The 19,961-nt window shown below is 33.0% G+C and overlaps 3 protein-coding genes across 4 annotated transcripts in view; 2 read left to right on the top strand and 1 right to left on the bottom strand.

The window, feature by feature from the left end:
- The first annotated feature begins 944 nt into the window (after positions 1 to 944).
- Positions 945 to 14,082, top strand: LOC126776782 (xylosyl- and glucuronyltransferase LARGE1-like). 2 transcript variants are annotated; one of them, XM_050499541.1, is made up of 13 exons: positions 945 to 1,139; positions 1,483 to 1,805; positions 2,619 to 2,817; positions 3,369 to 3,583; positions 4,066 to 4,395; positions 5,241 to 5,393; positions 6,093 to 6,270; positions 6,573 to 6,703; positions 7,888 to 8,043; positions 8,369 to 8,560; positions 9,701 to 9,793; positions 10,477 to 10,607; positions 11,184 to 14,081. In XM_050499541.1, the coding sequence occupies exons 2-13, from the start codon at positions 1,587 to 1,589 to the stop codon at positions 11,266 to 11,268; spliced, it is 2,082 nt and encodes a 693-aa protein (XP_050355498.1). In that variant the 5' UTR covers positions 945 to 1,139; positions 1,483 to 1,586; the 3' UTR covers positions 11,269 to 14,081. The 2 variants fall into 2 exon arrangements, with proteins under 2 accessions (XP_050355498.1, XP_050355499.1); XM_050499542.1 differs by lacking the exon at positions 10,477 to 10,607 and having other exon boundaries at positions 11,184 to 14,082.
- A 783-nt stretch (positions 14,083 to 14,865) lies between these two features.
- Positions 14,866 to 16,494, bottom strand: LOC126776851 (intraflagellar transport protein 57 homolog). The gene has a single exon (XM_050499692.1). It carries the CDS (start codon positions 15,994 to 15,996, stop codon positions 14,866 to 14,868), a length of 1,131 nt encoding a protein of 376 aa, XP_050355649.1. The 5' UTR covers positions 15,997 to 16,494.
- Positions 16,495 to 19,575: 3,081 nt separating this feature from the next.
- The window catches only part of LOC126776786 (myosin light chain kinase, smooth muscle-like), a 41,179-nt gene continuing 40,793 nt past the window's right edge, over positions 19,576 to 19,961 (top strand). The window contains exon 1 of the mRNA XM_050499547.1: positions 19,576 to 19,848. The gene's annotated coding sequence lies outside the window, so the exon portion shown is untranslated. The remainder of the gene's footprint in view (positions 19,849 to 19,961) is intronic.

The raw sequence follows: 19,961 nt of genomic DNA, 5'->3' as shown, positions 1-19,961 counted from the left end.
GGATTTTATGCCTGACTTTTTTGCTAAATGTTTGTAAAATAAAGAATAACAAAAATATAAGATAGAAATCGACCTATATAACAGGTTTAGAAGAAATTATATTACGACTGCTTATGTACACACTCAGAGACCCTCAGTAAGATACTAACATAATACAATCTTTTTTTTTAAACTACGACTATAGTAAAAGTCGCATAAAATTTGAATCGAAGGTAAACCGTTTGGACTTATAATAAAAAACTAAATATTAATAATATATTTATAAATTGTTAGCCGCTTAAATCAACGAAGGTTCGCAGATGAATAATCTTGCTACAAGAAGTTCCAAAGAATACAACCTATGACAAAAATCTTGGCTTATAAAATTAAAGATTATAGATTTGAAATTAATACAAGCAAAACGAAAATGATGACTAACTAACTGAATAAGTTATCTTTTAAAGCGAGTATGTTTATTTAGGGCACAAAAGAGTAGGTTGTTGTTTGAAAAATATTGGTATCTCAAAGAAATCATAAAGAGTAAAAAATTACTCAACCATATTAAAAAGAAGACTTAAAACTTGCATCCTTGCATCTTGAATATTTTTGTGAGATCTGGTCGCTCTAAAACACAAGGTGATCCAACACCTTGGGACCATATCAGGCTGAGGGAAATTCCAATGGAAGCCGTTAGAGGAGACCAATGCTAAGACATTGCCATTTAGGCATGCCTGAAATTTGCATTAGCGTGACAATAACCTAAATACTGTTAAATATAATTTATAATACTTATTATTATTCCTAAGTTATATTATATTTTTTAGATGTATATAAATAGAGATCAATTATATTTTACCTTTTTTTTTGATAAGGCAGTATGATGTAATGCCTTTTCCACGAGGAATGAATAAAGCAACTAACATGTTTTTTTTGACATTGACATGTAGCTTTGTTGTTAAACTGTACCTATTTTTATTTATTTAACTCCTGGTTAAATCCAAAATATTTATCGTAATGATTATTAATTAATTAATATAAATTGTAATTAAATTTTCGTTACAAGTGCAACCATAAACTAAATGTACCTTATGTAATGTGTACAAGCAATTAATACGTCTAATGGTATTAATTAACGCTAAATTATAAAAACAAACGCACCGGTAAGTTTCACATCCTATATATATAAATTTATTAGAAAGTTACCTATCTAGATTTTACGCTTCTAAATATACTTATAATTAAGGAACTCTTGACAATCTACGAACTCAAATAATTATCATGTATTTTTAATTTTTTTAGGTTGCTATGAAAACTTTTACTAATTAAACGAATTAAAAACGTTCAGATAATATCTAGTAATATATTCGAATTCATTCAATATTCCAAACATTGTTACACAAATAATTTCGCTCAAATTACCCTTTTTGTTTAGTTTCTGTTTATGATTTAATCTTAGTCTGAAATAATTTTTCATTTTAATACATTTATGTATATCGCTTACAGCATCAAAAGCTCAATTAAATTAAGAGGATATATGAAACCAAATATGAGTACAATCTATGGATTAACAGAAAATTGCCAAGTACATTAACAATCATGAGCCTAAGATGAATTTCTCATACAAATATGTCTTCAACTGTCTATTTTTTCGACCCTGGCTAGGCGTTCCATTGGGTATATGGGTAGCAGTTTCTGTTGTTTACTATTGGTGGTTGATATCTAGAATAGATGTACTGGAAACAGAGAATAAAGTTATTAAAAAACAGTTAACCATAAGCGGGATTCGTGAATTTGCAGAATCTGATAACAAGTATTACATTCCCGAGGTAAGTTAAATTTGTTATAGAAATTGTCTTCAAAGATAATTTTTTTTTTATAGAATAGGAAGGCGGATGAGTGTATCGGCCACCTGATGGTAAGCATTCACCAAAACGCCCTTAGTCATTGGCATTGTAAGAAATCTCAACCATCGCTTACATAGCCAATGCGCCACCAACCTTGGGAACTAAGATTTTATGTCCCTTGTGCCTGTAATGATTATGTAACTTCCGATGTTATTTTAATTTTGGAGGAAAATAGAGTTAAAGTATTGGAGAAGATGCCTTTGCTAACAATGTTGGCATTGTAAGATACTAAAATAGAATCATTATTTTACTCCAATTTACATAACATCTCTTGTGTAGTTTTATTATTTTGACTTACTCTCAATTCTGGAACTTTTTTTATAAAAAAAACCACAATTTGCAACAATATATGAAGTCATTGAGCTGTAAAATATTAGATATATTTCAAGGTTTTAAAATTAACATTTTTTATCAGTACATGTATAATTGAATATGACCAAAATGTTTTGAATTATATTAACCGCTTCATAGCAATTTTATAAATATATTTTTCTTGTCACTTAAATTAAAAATTTGTAATAAAACACATTTTTAGTTTTCATTTAATTATTTGTGTGCTTAAACTTTCAAAAGTTAATTTCAGATTTTTTATTTAAACCTACTTACATCAAAGTTTTTTTTAATAACTAATATAAAACTAATATAATTTACTATGATAATAAATCAGAATTTATAATGCTACATTTGTTTACCCAATTCTTTTTCAAGAAGATTTTGTTTTATTATATTGATTAGATTCCAGATGCAGTGGGAACATTATGCGAAACAGTACACATAGCTCTAGTCTGTATGGGGAAATGTACAAGGATCATCACACCAATGCTTAAATCTCTACTACACCATCGCCAGAACCCAGTACACTTTCATTTCATTGTGGGCTCGGGATCAGCACATACCATCACCAAGCTTTTCGAGACATGGGATCTACCGGATGGTATATATTCTTGTTATCACTCGATTAATTCTTTCTATTATATTTATGTGGTGATGTTTACAAGGCTTGCTACTCCATCGGATTATGCTTATTGCCAAAGCAAGGCAATAGTGTCAATACTCTTATAACAATCATCCCTAAACAGTACATAAATTGTCTAAATAATGTGTGTGGTTAAAAAGCTAAATAAGTATAGTGCATCTTGTTATATGACTACTTTATATTTTTTGTATTTAAGATTCAATATTAAACCAATTTTTAAGAATAAAATTATATATATATATATATATATATATAAACGGTTTATGAAAACTATCTTAATCCTAAATCTAAATATTAAATAAAGATAAAGTCTAACTACTTATTGTGCCTCTGCACTATTGACGGTTGTCCGTCATCTCATATAATGTCCTGGGCCAAGCAAAAAAGGCTTGCAACATTGCCTATTTGGTGGAGCATTACTTGAACACAGAAATTCAAAGATCATTCGTTATTTTAATTATTATTTTATTCATTACAAACGAATTGTAATCAAATTTCGATTTTCGCAGTTAAGTATACATGTTACAACACGCAGAACCGTCTGTCAGAAGTGCGTTGGATACCAAACAGTCACTATTCCGGTATATATGCCCTAGTCAAGCTACTTTTCCCGAGTATTCTGCCTGATAACTTAAAACAAGTCATCGTACTGGATTCTGATCTAACATTTCTTAGCGATATAGTTGAACTGTGGAATATGTTTAATAACATGACTGACGATCAAGTAAGTGAATCAGATTTGTAAATAGTTATTAAACCTTTATGGATGAGGCAAACACCACTGAATTTCATTCATGTACTTTACTTGTGTTTTTAATTCATCTCATGCTCAATGGTGAAGGAAATTGCACCAATGGCTATTGGAGCATAGGAGGAATAAGGTCCACACCTTCTCTATAAATAAGAGCAGACTTATGCTTAGCAGTGGGACATAGCGGACAAGGCTTTACAACGTTACTTCACCATTCATTACTCTACCACCAAGCAAAACTTTGTATTGCCGTTGTGACCATAAGAGATGTTTATGGGATGTGGTTACCACATACCATGGGAAAAAATAATAGATTTTTTGTTACATAAAATGATTAGGTATTTTAAATTTAAAACTTAAACTAAAGTAAGTAAGTAAGTAAGTAAAACTTGTCTTTGAAAAAAGTCAAAAATCAAAAATCTTATGTATTTTCTTTTACTCATGTAATGTTCTAGTACATAGGCCTAGTGGAGAATGAAAGTAATTGGTACTCGAACACGGAGACACGCTGGCCGGCGTTAGGCCGAGGCTACAACACAGGTGTGATGCTGCTAGATTTGTACAAAATCAGACGCAAAATCAACTGGACATCAGTATGGCATAACACGGTCAAAGAAAACTTGGAAAGGCTAAAAGAGACGACACTGGCTGATCAGGATGTTATAAATGCAATAATAAAAAAATATCCAAAAATACTCTATGCTATAAACTGTCAGTACAACGTCCAAATGTCAATGCAGACATTGGCCAAGACTTGTTACGGTGAAGATGTAAAGAATGTTAAGGTATTTAATTTATTATTAGTATGCTCTTAGGTTCTTATATATATAAATATTATGTGATTATTATATTTTTGGAAACGACCACCGCAATTATTATCGTCGTTGAAAGAGTGTGTTTACATAGATGGTTTTTATATGCATGATAAAAAATTATATATAGATGATATATATATATATTATTTAAATAAGAGTATCTACTGAGTTTCTTGTCAGTTTTTGGTAGAATCTTCACTCCAAAATTGAAGCAGCATTGCTCTGCTTTTAAATTAAATATTTAAGCGGCTCTGCTTTTAAGGTATCCCCAAAAAAAATCTTGAATAATATTTGTTTAATTTGATTTTGAATCTTTTTTTTTTATATAGAATAGGAAGGCGGACGAGCATAGGGCCACAATGATGGTAAGTGGTTACCAACGCCTATAGACATTCGCATTGTAAGTAATTTTAACCATCGCTTACATCACCAACGCGCCACCAACCTTGAGAACTAAGATGTTATGAACCTTGCCTGTATTTACACTGACTCACTCACCCTTCAAACCGGAACACAACAATACCAAGTACTGCTGTTTTGCGGTAGCTAACCTAATCTTGGGTAGGTTGACGAGCTTGCACAAAGCTCTACCACCAGTAGAGTCGTCTTATGGTGCCTTCCAAAGACCAACTTCAATTAAAATATTCAAGACAGCGCAAGATTCTCTTTAATGCACCTACATACAAGAAAAAACAATAAAACAAAATAATTCTTCATTAAAAACGTAATAAAAATGTTATTCAAGCAGTACATTATTATACGTCAAATAAAAATGATATTTAACATTTAATTATATATATTATTATTTTTTACAGATAATTCATTGGAACTCGCCAAGTAAATATAACGTTCAGATACGTGATTCGGATTACTTTAGAAACATACACCAATCGTATGTAAATTTTGATGGTAATTTGTTACGTGAAAAACTCCATAGATGTTCACAGAGCGAAGTTGTTACATATAAGGTATGTCTATTTACAATTTAGAAATTGTATTAAGTATATAAAGACGTAAGTAGTATGTGGTTCCATAAGAATAAATATTTATATCCTTTTTTTAACGCTGGAAAAACGCATTACGCGTTTCCCCCACGGGAACGGCGAGCCCCACATACCCCATGTGGGGCTCGCCGGTTTCCAAGGCGCCGAGTGCGCCCCGAACGTCGGAATACCCACTAAAAATCCAGCGGTACCCTTTCCGTTTTAACGAGGAGCGCCACGGGATCGCTTTCTCATGCTACCGTGACTCTTTGAAATATTTATAGCCTATTCCAACCACAAGGGGTGTAAAGACAAATAAAAAAGTATGACATTGCATTCACGAGATATCATTGGTCGAGATTTTGAATAATCTATGTCATTTAATATGGATTCGTGAGAAAATGGCGTTTTTAATGTCCGCGAAGTTGTAATCGGAACTTCGAAAGTTAAATTAATGTGGTTATAACTAGTTAAGTGTTGTATTATAAATAAAGTTAAATAAATCAAGAAATGTTCATGTAGTGCATATACAGCAAATCGCATGGTTTATGTAAATCTGAGGTTTGTTTATCTTTTACTCCTTCTTCCATTAGAATAGGGTACAACCATATAAAACTGTTTGGAAAATAATCGTTAATAAACAATATTTCCAAACTGGCAATATTTATCTGTGGCCTCTTTCAGATGAATCATTCCGACCTTTGCCTCAGTTTCCGCGCAGCGCAGCGCATTAAGTTCCGCACGCACTTGTACTATATGGACTATAGCTACATAAACGTGGACAGCTTCGACGTGACGCTTGTTCTACAATTGTCTATGGATAGACTACAATTTCTGGAGAGACTTGTTAAGCATTGGGATGGTAGACTATCCTTGTTGTATATCTGACATATTTATTTTATTTAATAAACTGTTGTTTCTCATCGAGTCTTTATAATTGTGATAACTTATGATGGAGTAATACAAAAATTAGATTGGTTTTAATTTTTGTTTTTTTTGTAAAGCTTAAAATACTTTTTCATAGCCTTAGCCCATAAGTTTTACTTATAAAGTTGTATAACATTATAGTTATTTCAAGGATTTTTTTTTTTATTTTTCTAGAATAATGTTTAATGTTATTAATTATTGATATAAAGAATAATGTGATTGTATTAATTATTTCAGGTCCATTAAGCGCAGCAATATACCTATCGGACTGTGAAGTTACAAGATTAGAAAGTTTTATCCGAGATTGGTCTTCCACTCTTAGTTCTAGAAACAATATCGGCTACCATTTAGTTTTTAAACACGATTCGGTAAGAATTTGTATAAAATAAAATCTTAGTTCCCAAGGTTGGTGGCGCATTGGATATGTAAGCGATGGTTGACATTTCTTACAATGCCAATGTCTAAGAGCGTTGGTGACCACTTACCATCAGGTGGCCCATATGCTCGTCCGCCTTCCTATTCTATAAAAAAATAAAAAAAAATTTATACAATTAATTTAAATTTTAGATATTGCCTGTAGTATACAGCGTTTACACGATTCCGATTAGTTAAACTGTCTGTGAGAAATTGCCTAAAACAATAAATCTCCCTTTTTTTTTATAGAATAGGAAGGCGGAACATATGGGCCAACTGATTTTAAATGGTCACCAACGCCCACAGACATTGGTATTGTAAGAAATGTTAACCATCGCTTACATCACCAATGCGCCACCAACCTTGGGAACTAAGATGTTATATCCCTTGTGCCTGTAATTACACAGGCTCACTCACCCTTCAAACCGGAACACAACAATACCAAGTACTGCTGTTTTGCGGTAGAATATCTGATGAGTGGGTGGTACCTACCCAGACGAGCTTGCACGAAGCCCTACCACCAGTAATTTGTACCCTAACTCGAATAAATCTTTCTGTATGTTTTTTTTTTGTTGCAGTAAAGACTTTTTTTTCTACCTAATATGATTAAATACTGAAAGCTCATTGGTCGGCGAATACGTAATCAGTTTTTACTGGTGGTAGGGCTTTGTGCAAGCCCGTCTGGGTAGGTACCACCCACTCATCAGATATTCTACCGCAAAACAGCAGTACTTGATATTGTTGTGTTCCGGTTTGAAGGGTGAGTGAGCCAGTGTAATTACAGGCACAAGGGACATAAAATCTTAGTTCCCAAGGTTGGTGGCGCATTGGCTATAAGCGATGGTTGACATTTCTTACAATGCCAATGTCTAAGGGCGTTTGGTGACCACTTACCATCAGGTGGCCCAAATGCTCGTCCACCTTCCTATTCTATAAAAAAAAAAAAACTACCAATGATCAGAATTAAAATCAAAATAATTTATCTGACTCCATCAGCATTTAAAAATAACTTCGTTATAATTATTGTTATTGATTTAAGAATTCATCACTAAAATTAACACACTTATGGCAAAATGAGACTTAGGTTTATAAATTATTTTGAACCCTGTGACTATAGACATACGATTCGATTTCGCAGGTACATTATCCAGTTAACTATCTCCGTAACGTTGCATTGGAAAACGTAAACACTCCATACGTTTTCTTGATGGACGTGGACTTCGTACCGATGGCGGGTCTATACGAACACCTAAGGAACGCCACTAAGCTTATTAACCCTTATCCACTGAAAAAGGTAAAGTCTTATATGTATTCGTTTTTATTTTAACAATAGGCAAAAAAAAATATCCCGTGAATGTCCCACTGCTGGGCTAAAGCCACCTCTCCCTTTGAGGAAAATGGTTGGAGTGTATAAAACGCTGCTCCAATACGGTTTGGTGGATACACAAGTGGCAGAATTTAAATGAAATTTGACCCACGCAGGCTTAATAATAACGATTTCAAAAATAATCAAATAATTAGATCGAAAATAGCTACCGAAAAAAAATCACTGGATTCAATTTTTTTTTGTTTACATTTGAATGTGAACTCATGATCTAATCAAAAACTACATTTTCCAGTGTCTAGTAGTACCAGCCTTCGAAACCCAAAGGTACCGCGCATCTCCACCGAGGTATAAGGAAGAACTTCTATCTCGCCTGTCGACTCCTAATAGCTACGGCGACGTCGGCCAGTTCCGGGCCAGGGAATGGCCCAGAGGACATAGGGCCACTAATTACTTGAAATGGACCACAGCAACCGCACCATATGAGGTACCTCTTCAGTATATGCCATGATAGGAAAACTCTTTGAAGCTTACATTACTTCTCATCAACTTTCGTTGATGTTTCAATAGATAATTACTCATTGGACTCAGATAGCCTATTACGTTGGGAAGTTCGTACTTAATATAAGTCATAAAAAAAGGTCAATACTAGTATCAATAATCAATAATTCAATTAAATAAAAATGTTTAATTGCAAGATATCACGTTTTTGGTTTTGAGTAATTGGTACATACTAACCAGGCTGCCTTTTGAATTTCGCTGATTTCGAATGGTGAAGTAAATAACTATAGAGTCACTTACGGTCTACTTAAATTAAATGTGCTTTGAATCCACATTCATCATTCGCACTGCGAAACTATGGAATGCTTTGCCTGAGTCCGTATTTCCTGATAGGTACAATGTTAGTGTCTTCAAATCCAGAGTAAACAGGTTTCTTATAGGTAAGCGTGCTACATCCTAGACCGCGTCGATGCTTAACATCAGGCAAGTCAACGGTCAAACGCTGGCCTATTAATTATAAAAAAAAATGCTAACTGTATTTTACAATAAGTAGGGAGACGGGCAGATGTGCTACTGGGTGAGTAGACACCACCATCGATAGACGTTGGCGCCGTAAAAAATATTAACCATTCCTTATATCACCAATGCACCAACAGCCTTGGGAATTAGAATGTTATGTCCCTTGTGCCTGTAGTTACACTGGCTCACTAGACCTTCCAATCGAAACACACCAGTTTTTATAAGTTTTGCTGATGGTAGAATATGTGATGAGTGGGTGGTACCTTTCCAGTCGAGTTTGCACAAAGCCCTACCACCAAGAGATATAACGAGCCGGTTGGCGTGGTTGGTAGATACTTGCCTTTCACGCCGAAGGTTGTGGGTTCGATTCCCACCCAGGACAGACATTTGTGTGCATGAACATGTCTGTTTGTCCTGAGTCTGGGTGTAATTATGCATATAAGTATGTATTTACAAAAGAAAAAGTAGTATATATAGTATATCAGTTGTCTGGTTTCCATAGCACAAGCTCTGTACAAGCTTAATCTGGGATCAGATGGCCGTGTGTGAAAAATGTCCCAGGATATTATTATTATTATTATATGATATATTACTTTTATATTTTTAGATAGAGTGGCAACCGGACTACGAACCATATTTAGTAGTTCATCGCACTGTGCCTAGATACGATACGCGGTTTTCTGGCTTCGGATGGAATAAGGTATGTTGAATACTATGTAATATATTTTAATGCAAGTAGGAGTTAATAGTTGTTAGATACTTTATATCTGAATTGTTAAATTGTACCCCTGACATGTATGACGTACGAGTATATGCAAAATTTCATGATGATCGCAGTTTTTAAGACTTGACAATTTAATAGACAAACTGACTTAATTTATAATATTAGTAAGGATTGATGAATTAGTAACGCATACTGTATTTTTTGTGTGTATTTTTTTTAAATTACACGTAAAAGGTGTATCGAATTAATGATTTTAATAAATGCAAAGTGACTCGTTCTGTATATTTGTATGAAATTGTCTGAATAGGCAATATTTTAAATCTTTTAGATATAGTACAGTAACAGCCTGTTAATGTCCCACTGCTGGGCTAAGGTCTCCTCTCCCTTTTGAGGAGAAGGTTTGGAGCTTATTCCACTATGCTTGTAATGCGGATTTGTAGAATACACATGTGGCAGAATTTCAATGAAATCAGACACATGCAGGTTTCCTCGAGATGTTTTCCTTCACCGTCAAGCACGAGATGAATTTAAAACACAAATTAAGCACATAAACATTAAAGATTCACGCGTTCCAACCACTGGGCCATCTCGGCTTTTTACTGCAATCGAAATCGTAGCTCCCTTGCTACCGTATGTACGAGCGGGTGTCGTGCGCGCAGGTGTCGCACAGCGTGTCGCTGCGCGCGCGCGGCTGGCGCGCCGTGGTGCTGCCGGGCGCCTTCGTGGTGCACACGCCGCACGCGCCCTCGCCGGACATCACGGCCTTCCGCGCCGACCCGCGCTACCGCATGTCAGTGCTGCCAACCTTAGATAACCTCCCCCCCCCCCCCCGTAGCACCATAATATATTTATAACATATATATATTTTTTTATAGAATAGGAAGGCGGACGAGCATATGAGCCACCTGAAGGTAAGTGCTCACTAAACGCCCTTAGACATTGGCATTGTAAGAAATGTTAACCATCGCTTACATCACCAATGCGCCACCAACCTTGGGAACTAAGATGTTATGTCCCTTGTGCCCGTAATTACACTGGCTCACTCACCCTTCAAACCGGAACACAACAATACCAAGTACTGCTGTTTTGCGGTAGAATAATATGTTTAAAAATAACCAAACCCAGTACTATAGGCAGCAGTAAACTATAAATTGTAACTGTACTTAGTATTTTCAATTGCATAAACACTATGATGTAAAAACTTACAAAATTATATATATAATTATACTTATTTATTCTATCGAAATAAGATTCAAATTCTATACAAATTATATTATTTTTATTGAAAGTTTTATATTAGATTTTTAAGTAAGGATTAACCCGACTAGCAAATATATTTAACTGTTAACATCAATCATTGTTTCAGATGTCTCGCCCTACTCAAGCAAGAGTTCATGGATGATTTGAAAAAAAAGTACAACGTCTCGTTCATAGAGGATAATAAAACGTGAAGTGCAATAAAAAAACCAAAGAAATTCATAGTATAAACTATTATATATAACTATGTAAGAGGCTATACTAGAAATTAATAATTTATTACAATCAATAATTGATATAAAGCTATTGTTTAAAAAAAACGCTTGCCACTATAATATAAGGAGTTATTTCAGTGAAATCCTTAATGCTATTTAACCAAAGAACGATTAGAAGTGCTATATAATATATATTGGTTTTACAAAATGCATCGGTATATCGAAAACCGCATTGGAGCAGCGTGGTGTAATAAGCTCCAAACCTTCTCCTCAAAAGGGAGAGGAGGCCTTAGCCCAGCAGTGGGACATTAACAGGCTGTTACTGTATTTATATATCTAAAAAGGTTTTGTTGATTGATAAAAAAATAAATGACATTATTTTTATTTACATACAATTATCGGCATAATTATGAATATTATTTTAATGTTAAATGTCATTTAACAAACTATTAATGAATTTGGTAAGGCTATCATAGAATATAAAAAAATATAAATTAAACTTTATCATTCAGCACATTTAAAAAGTAAAAACTATTGCGATATTTTGTTAAATTATATGTTTGCAGATGTTGGTCACCTGAATAGATTCTGGAACGTTTTTTTTTGTGTAAAATGATAATGTGTCATTCGTTTTTTAACAAACATGGCAACCCAAACAATATTGTACAATCGTTTTCAGTTAGAGATTTAGAAAATAATAGTACGACTGACATACATCATAGATAATTAAAGAAACGAGTAAATGTGAGTTATATTGTATTTTGCACGTAAATTTATTAACATTCAAAATTAATAATGATATTCTTTTTTTTTAATGTTAATAAAAGCTAATTAATACTTAAAATTAATAATACTTAATAGAAGTACACGCTAGATTTTATGAAAGCAAATGATAAACCGTAGATTATACCATATTAATGTTTTTCACATTATTAATATGTAAATTGGCTTTTAAATCATTATATAGTACAAAACGTTAAATATGGCTCGTACTAGGCTATATTGTAAAAAGAAAAAAAAACCGGAACAACGAATCCATACATACTACTCGCAAAGAAATAGATACATAGTGGCTTAGGCCGTATATGCTTATACATCTGCTGTTGCCATATTGGTAATATCACAGAATTTGACAATTCATGTGTCAAAATCAATTGACACAGATAACAGAACAAATGCGGTAATTTATACTCTGTATTTTTCTAATTATTATTATTTAAGCAATTCATCTTAAACATTCCTTAAGATCATAAAGACATGGTAGAAAGCTTTACACGCAATATCGTAACAACAATAATTATCAGAGCCCTGGCCCTTGATCAGGGTAGAGCGAGATCGTCTTTCAGCGCCCTTTGGTCAAAATTTACTACACATAAATTGTATTTCAGTTAATATTATATAAAGACTTATTACATTTATGAAAGATCAAACAACGCTTACGTACTCCTGGAAATTTGTTTTGTCATTTTCGTGATCGATCCTCTCGCTCTAACGCAGGGCCGGCGCTGGTAATGATAAGTAGGGCTATTAAAAAGCAAATATGACAATATTTAACGTTGCCGTTTGATAAATAAATATGTATACATAAATAATTCACGTAATATCACGAAATCACATAATAATATAACTCAGACGCAATCTTCAGAAACTTTTTCAATTTCAAAATGGCCGCCGTTAATTCCCGCGATTACGGTAAAAGTATGACAACGGATGGTTCTAAATAAGTAAATACTAGCATGTACCCAGGTGAAAACATTAAAATTCTACGTAATATATTAAAGAAGTACTACTTTTCAAAACTATTTGAAATTAGACACCTCATAGTACCGATACCGGGTCCCCCTAATATCATTTATTTAGACCTGACATCGAGGTACATTTCTTTTTACCCAAATTGAACTTATTAGGACGCAAAACGCCTCCTCACGATTCGATTTTAGTTGATCAATAGCGATGAATGCACTGTACAATATTTCAATTAAAGCAACAAACATTTAAAAAAAAGATCCTTTTCTTTTAACTATGATTGATTAAAATTCAATAACGCAATTGAAATTATTCGATTATAGTTATTTGAATGCTTTGTTAAGGTAACAAATATTGATCAACTAAAATCGAACCGTTTGTTATCGCTTGTATGTTGGAACTTTGTTTGAGATGATAAATGTTTTAATATGCTATTAACAAATATATTTTATTTCATCAGGCTGAATACAGTTGCACCCAATCTTAATTAAAAAAAAAAAAAACATTACAATGCAATTCCTAGTTTTATTATTTAATATAAAAATACACGTGTTCCTTGATTTACCAAATTTTCATAAAGACAAATATTGCCTAGTGATACAAAACGGATAAAAATAAAAATATTTTCGTATTAGACTAATTCAAAGTACATTTTTTTGTGTGAATGTGACGTCTATAATTTATACCTTTACTATTAGGGCCGGATACCGCATCTAGTCTATAATGAAGAAAATGTCACGAGTAACTAGTAAGTACTTTAACGTCTTCTTTTTTTATTAAAGTTAAACTCAAAATTTATAACTAATAAATGAATATTAATTTGCTTATTTTAAATATAAAGTTATACAAGAATATATATATTTATTTAATCATGAATTTGTTATTAAAACTAAATACACTCTAACAGTTTTATTCGCCAATAGTATCCGGTATCCGATCCGTTATACTGGGTCATCCGTTATTTATCTCGTTTATATTTTTATTTTAGTAAATTTTTTTAGTACTACTTTTTTTTACCAAAATCAATTTGTTTATTATCATTCATAATATTATGTAATAAACGTTCATTAAAACATACGAGTTTTATTTGCTAACCCAATGAATTAATTTCTTTGGATTTTGATTTTGGAGATGCAGATCTTAAATTTACTTTTATATGATTTGTTACTTAAAATAGTCGAGCAAATGGATGGTAATTAGTAATAAGTAAGGCCCGCTTAGGTCATTAGTGATAATGGCATTGTAAGAAACACCTATCCTTAAACAGGCAATGCACCGCCAGGCAACAACCATGTGAAGTAACTTATTGGCTCATGTCTAAAAGCGGCTAATCTAACAAATAAAAACGGCAATATAGAGTACAGTTTTTTGGCGGTAGAATGTGAATGGTGCGTGTCCAGATTAGCATACACAAAACCCAACATCGTTTATTGGGATTGAATTTCCTGTATCTTGTTTCAAAGTTTAAATTATAACTGTTCCCTAAGTTAAATTGAAATCTGGGGATGTCGTTGTAGATTTTTGTATAGAAAAATAGTCTATGTTCTTCCTTGGGGTTCAAGCTTGCTTTATAACAAATTTCATTAAAATCGGTTCAGTAATTTAGTCCTGAAAGCGTAGCAAACAGACATACAAAATTACTTTTGCAATATTAATATAGATTGGAGTGTAAGTTATATATTGCTTAGATTTGGCCAGTAGGTCAAGCGATAACAGCAAAGTGTTCTCAATATTTTGTCGAAAAGATAGTAAATAAAAGTTAACAATAGTTAAATTTCAAATAATTTTATTAAATCTATAAATATGTATACAATTAATGTCATATTAGCTCTAATAAGCCTCAGCACTGACCATTCTAGATTCAGCGCTTCCTAAGTAACTGTTACTTTTAGGATTTTCTTTTGATATTAGCAGCCAGAGCAAAATAATAATCTGGAAATCTAATTCTTGAATATCCTTTCTAAGTGTTTCAACGCCCTTTTTAGCGGTCAATAAAGGCGAATTGTCATTCATCGATGATCCCTTCGACTCTGTCCTCTGTTTAATGTTTTCCACTTTAGCCGTTAGCTCGTTCAGTGTTTCTTGTCTCTCAGTCACGCCAACACTGGCTTCCTTGTATTCATTGGTTACTTTATTCAATTCATCCAAAAGCGTTCCATATTTTCGCACTATTGGTTCAAATTGCTCGTTTAAAATGTTTTCCCTTGCTGCTATTTTGTCCATCACAGAACTAATGCTACTGTGAAGTTTGTTTAACTGAGTACCTGTTACTTTAAATCTGTCAAATAGTTCATCTCGATATGATCTCATCTGAGCATGTCTAGCTCGCCAATCCCGACCATCAGCTGATATTTTTAACCTTAATGCTGGAGCAACTCTTTCTAATTCCAATTTCCAGGCCTCCCAATCGTGAACTTTATTAGTAACATTATTTTGTTCTTTTTCTTCTATATTACCATAATCCTCGCCTTCCGATTCTTCTGAATAAATAGCCATTTCTTCTTCTATTTTATCTAAAATAATTTCGGTTTCATCTTCAACTTGATCCACGTCATCTGCGGATTCCTCTGTATCAGGGATATTAACAACAGGTTTCTCCCATTCAAAGTTCTCTACCTTTATGGCCTCATCAGCTAATGCATTTAAAATATAGCAAACTTGATCACCATAACCTTGTTTAAGCTTGTGAGACGAAAAGTCAACTGAAATATCTTTTTCACGTAAAATTTCAAGAATGGATGCTATGGTTGTGTTCGGATCGTCTTCTTCGTGAGGCTGGTCGAATTCCTTACCAATTTTTCTTATAAGCCACGCGGCTGTCGAGGCAAAAACAAAGAATTGTTCTCCAGGATTCGTCGATGTAATAAAGTAATACCGACTCATTGGCTTCATTTTGATTTGCGGTCGTAGCTCCGTATCGATTTTCAGAATACGTAGTTTATCCATGATATTAAAATCCATAATTAATAATAAACACCTTTTGAGTATTAACAGATATCTCTCTTTAATGTTAGCTGTTTATCACACGCGCTTGCAGTTTGAGCGAAACCATAATGTTTGTTTATTTGTCGTCACCATGGCAACAAAGCGTAAACAGGCTTCCTATTTGGATCAGCTTCGTGCCACAGTCCTTTAAATTACTTTTAATTCAATATGAAAACCAAATAACTTTAATATTCTAAACATGAACTACTGTAATGTAATTACAAGTCAAGGTTACGTATAGGCCATATAAACTTAAAGCCCATACGGACTAACGAAAAGCAAAGCGATATCAAAATAACAAATAGAAATTTGATTATATAAGGTACTCTATCATTTATTGTCTGCGTGCCAGTAACCGGCATTGACTGATAATATACATATTTAGAGATGGAACGACAAATAAACATGAATTTTTGGCACCTCCCTGATATTTCGTTACGAAATAAGTTCAGTGCAAGTACTTTTTTCTAGTCCCGGCACGAATCCAACAAATAGTGAATGAAAACATTTGCCAATCACAATTGAATGACATGAAAATAACTATTTTGTTTCGTTTTATATTTTTTACAACAATTGTTAATAGTAAATACGCTACACTTCGTCATTAATAGTATTGCATTATGGAGACTTTTACAAGATTATCTAACTCGCTTACCGTTATATTGACAAGCTGGTTCTTTTCGTAATGAGTTATTATCTCCGTTTGCCTCTACAGCGTCAACGAGAGAAGGAATACTGAGACTCGAGGTAAATGTAAGGAGTCCAATTAATGGCTCAGAATACTCCTGTGTGTGGGACACAACGTGTGCTATGTGTTACGCATTTAAATTCCTAAGAGTCGACGGATCGTAATTAATGAGATGACAATTGCCTACGCATTATATTTTGTACGTAAACTAATATATACCAAGAAATTCTATTAAAAAATACTTAATAACGTTAACTTATGTACTTACACACAAATGTAATAAAAAATCCATTAGATAAAATTACATAATACGCTTACGCTCGCTGTTGTGTGATTTATTTATGAAGGTAGTAGAAATCAATGCCAAGGTACAGAACTTCAATTAAAATACTCATGTATGTATTATTAATAAATAGATACCTGGGACAGTTTAAAATAAATGTCGGTTTATATATTTAATTAAAGGGCCGAATATACTGTTACATATAAGTGCATGTTTCGTAAAAAGACATTAAGTACGTCACGGGGACGAAAGACAACGTAGACAATTTGACATTTTTATACATAAACAATTTTTATTATTATATGATTATTATTTTAGACAAAGTAATTTAGTGTTTATTGTATAATATATATAAATTTTAAAGTTAAAATCTATATTTTTTTACATTAATCATAATCGAAGTGAAACAAAAATGTCAACAAAATATAGAAACGTTATATGTAAAATATATTAGTACAAAGTACGACCCAACTTTGCAGTGACTGGTACGAAAATTGGTACGTTGAAGTGAAAACTCGAATGGCGAACGAAATAGTAATATTTAAACTTGCAACTGCTTAAAGTGTCAACTGTATATTCCTAGGACGCTATATAATGACAATTATACAAAATAAAAGTAACTAACGTAGACCAGTCAATAAAACAAATGATAGCATCGGATATTGCACTCACGTTTTATTTGGCCTTTAAATAAAAAATAAACTATTATTTATATTCTATCTCACTCGTGTGACGTTATAATTGATTGGGATAGCTAAGTTGCGGTTATCTTGACTTTAGAAGGCTAGGTGACTAATGCTTGTGTCACACTGACGGAAATTTTGACGAACATAATACTACAATTTTGTATCAATGAATCATTATCATCGTCAGGACGTATTTGTTTATTGCTGGACATAGCCTCTCGTAGGGCACGTTATTGAGTACGGACCTTTATTTTTAAACCGCCGCGAGTTATTTTTTCATGTCCCTTTACTATATCCATAAAGCCTGAAAAGGTCCTGTGAATGAATAGTTATCTTTTTATTTACTTATTTGGTTATCCAACAGCTTACATACATAACTTATTATATAAAGCAACTGCTATATTACTCGTAACCAAAACCAAAATAGGATTACACAACTATTTTACATATATATATTATATATTTTACACTAGAAGACGGTAATTAAAGTAAAATCATGTGTGCGTTCGTACGTAGGTGTCTATGTGTGTGTTAATGGGTTTTTATGTTTTTTTTTTTAAATTATGATTACAAATAGAGCATTTAATGATAAGTGGTGACCACTTATCATGCTTTATCGACAATGGCAATTCAAGAAGGATAAACCGCTCTTTGCCGACAACAATTGCGTCTAAGATGTATGTCCTTTGTGCCCGTAATATTAATATACTCACTCTATACACCGGATAACAGTAAAATATAATAGTATGTTTTTCTATAATTCGTTTATTAATACCTTCATTATCGTATTATATCGTAAAACGCCCTACTCTAATATAAATTACATAAAGGTCAGTCTATGAAATTATAAAGAAATTAAAATTAAAAATTATCTTCGTTAATTAACGTAAACAAAATCAATTTTGAATAAATGTTTCATTCGTTAATGAATTTTAAATAGATTACGTATAAAATATTAAAATGTAATTAATTTATTACTTTTTAATTAATATTAATCGCTTATAGAATATTTGCGTTGTTGAAATATAATCAGCATAGTTTTTAAATAAGATCACGTAAGATATGAACAATATAACGTTAAAAATTAATAAAATATTTTATTATTATGAACGCTGTAATGTGAAGTAAAGTTATTTATTTTCGTTATAATATTATGTTATTTTTAGAGGCTTATGGTCCGTGTGTCAGTTCCGTGGCGCCAGAACTTCGCCCGAGTCACCTTGTGCAGACAGACGTTGGAGTTTTTTTTTATGTTTTGTATTGACCAAAACTATGATTATAATTTTATTATAAAAATCAAATACGTTACGACCCAAAAACGCCTTAGCACAAATATAATTTCTAATTTTTCTAACATTCATTTTGTAAAATTACATGTTTCCAAAAAACAAAACAAAATTCCTGTCTAATATTTGTTACGTAAAGTTACTGCATTGAATTTTTAATGAGCGGAATCTGTTATCAATTAAAAGTTGAATCATATGAAACCTTCATGTTATTAAAATTACATAAACAAGATTTATGAATGGGACTTTCTACAAGGAAAAGTTTCCATTGTTTTGAAACGTGAATAATTTCTCGGCGGAAATTGTAAATGAGTACAATAAAAAATGCTTATTCTTCCTAACTTATAGAAAGCAACATAACAAAAGCTCCAACCACAAAGCAGAATTTGATATTTAGCTCTGTAAAGCAACAATAGCAAAAGCAAAAGCTCTAATAAATGCTAAAGTTCAACGGACCAAGCGAAACTTTCAACAAGGCCACTGATTAAGCAACGGAGGCATCATGCGCTCGCCCAGTGTTGGTCGAGGAGGCTGTCCGGTCGATTTCACATATAAAACAAACAAAAAACAAAGAATAAAAGTTCCCCAATAAAGAACGGCTTTATCTCGTATTACTGGCGCGATAAAATTAGATTCGCCGGCGACTGCCTGCGCTTGCGCAGCGCCAGTCGCCATCCAGCGCTCGCGACGAAACGGCGCAGCGCATTTCAAATTCAAAACGTTTTTCACAATCATTGTTTTTTTTTAACGCCGCGTTAAGTGTTACGAAACGTTCATATTGTGCCAGTGTTAATAATAACTCGTGTATGTGAATAATTGTGTTTTCTTGTCAACCTGATTCACATTTTGTGTACGCCCTATGTGCATGCGCTAAAGTTGCAGAAGGTGAGTGTACTTATAAGGTTCGAAAGTCGACTTTTCCCGACTGGAAATATTGTAGCGATGATTTACTTGGAATTCGGCTTAGCGAAGGCATGTGATGTGACAGAAGTGAACGA

The sequence above is a fragment of the Nymphalis io genome, chromosome 21 (genome assembly GCF_905147045.1).
Source record: "Nymphalis io chromosome 21, ilAglIoxx1.1, whole genome shotgun sequence".
NCBI classification, from domain to species: Eukaryota; Metazoa; Arthropoda; class Insecta; order Lepidoptera; family Nymphalidae; genus Nymphalis; species Nymphalis io.
Note: the sequence above shows the minus strand (reverse complement) of the source record. Positions and strands in the feature narration are given on the sequence as shown.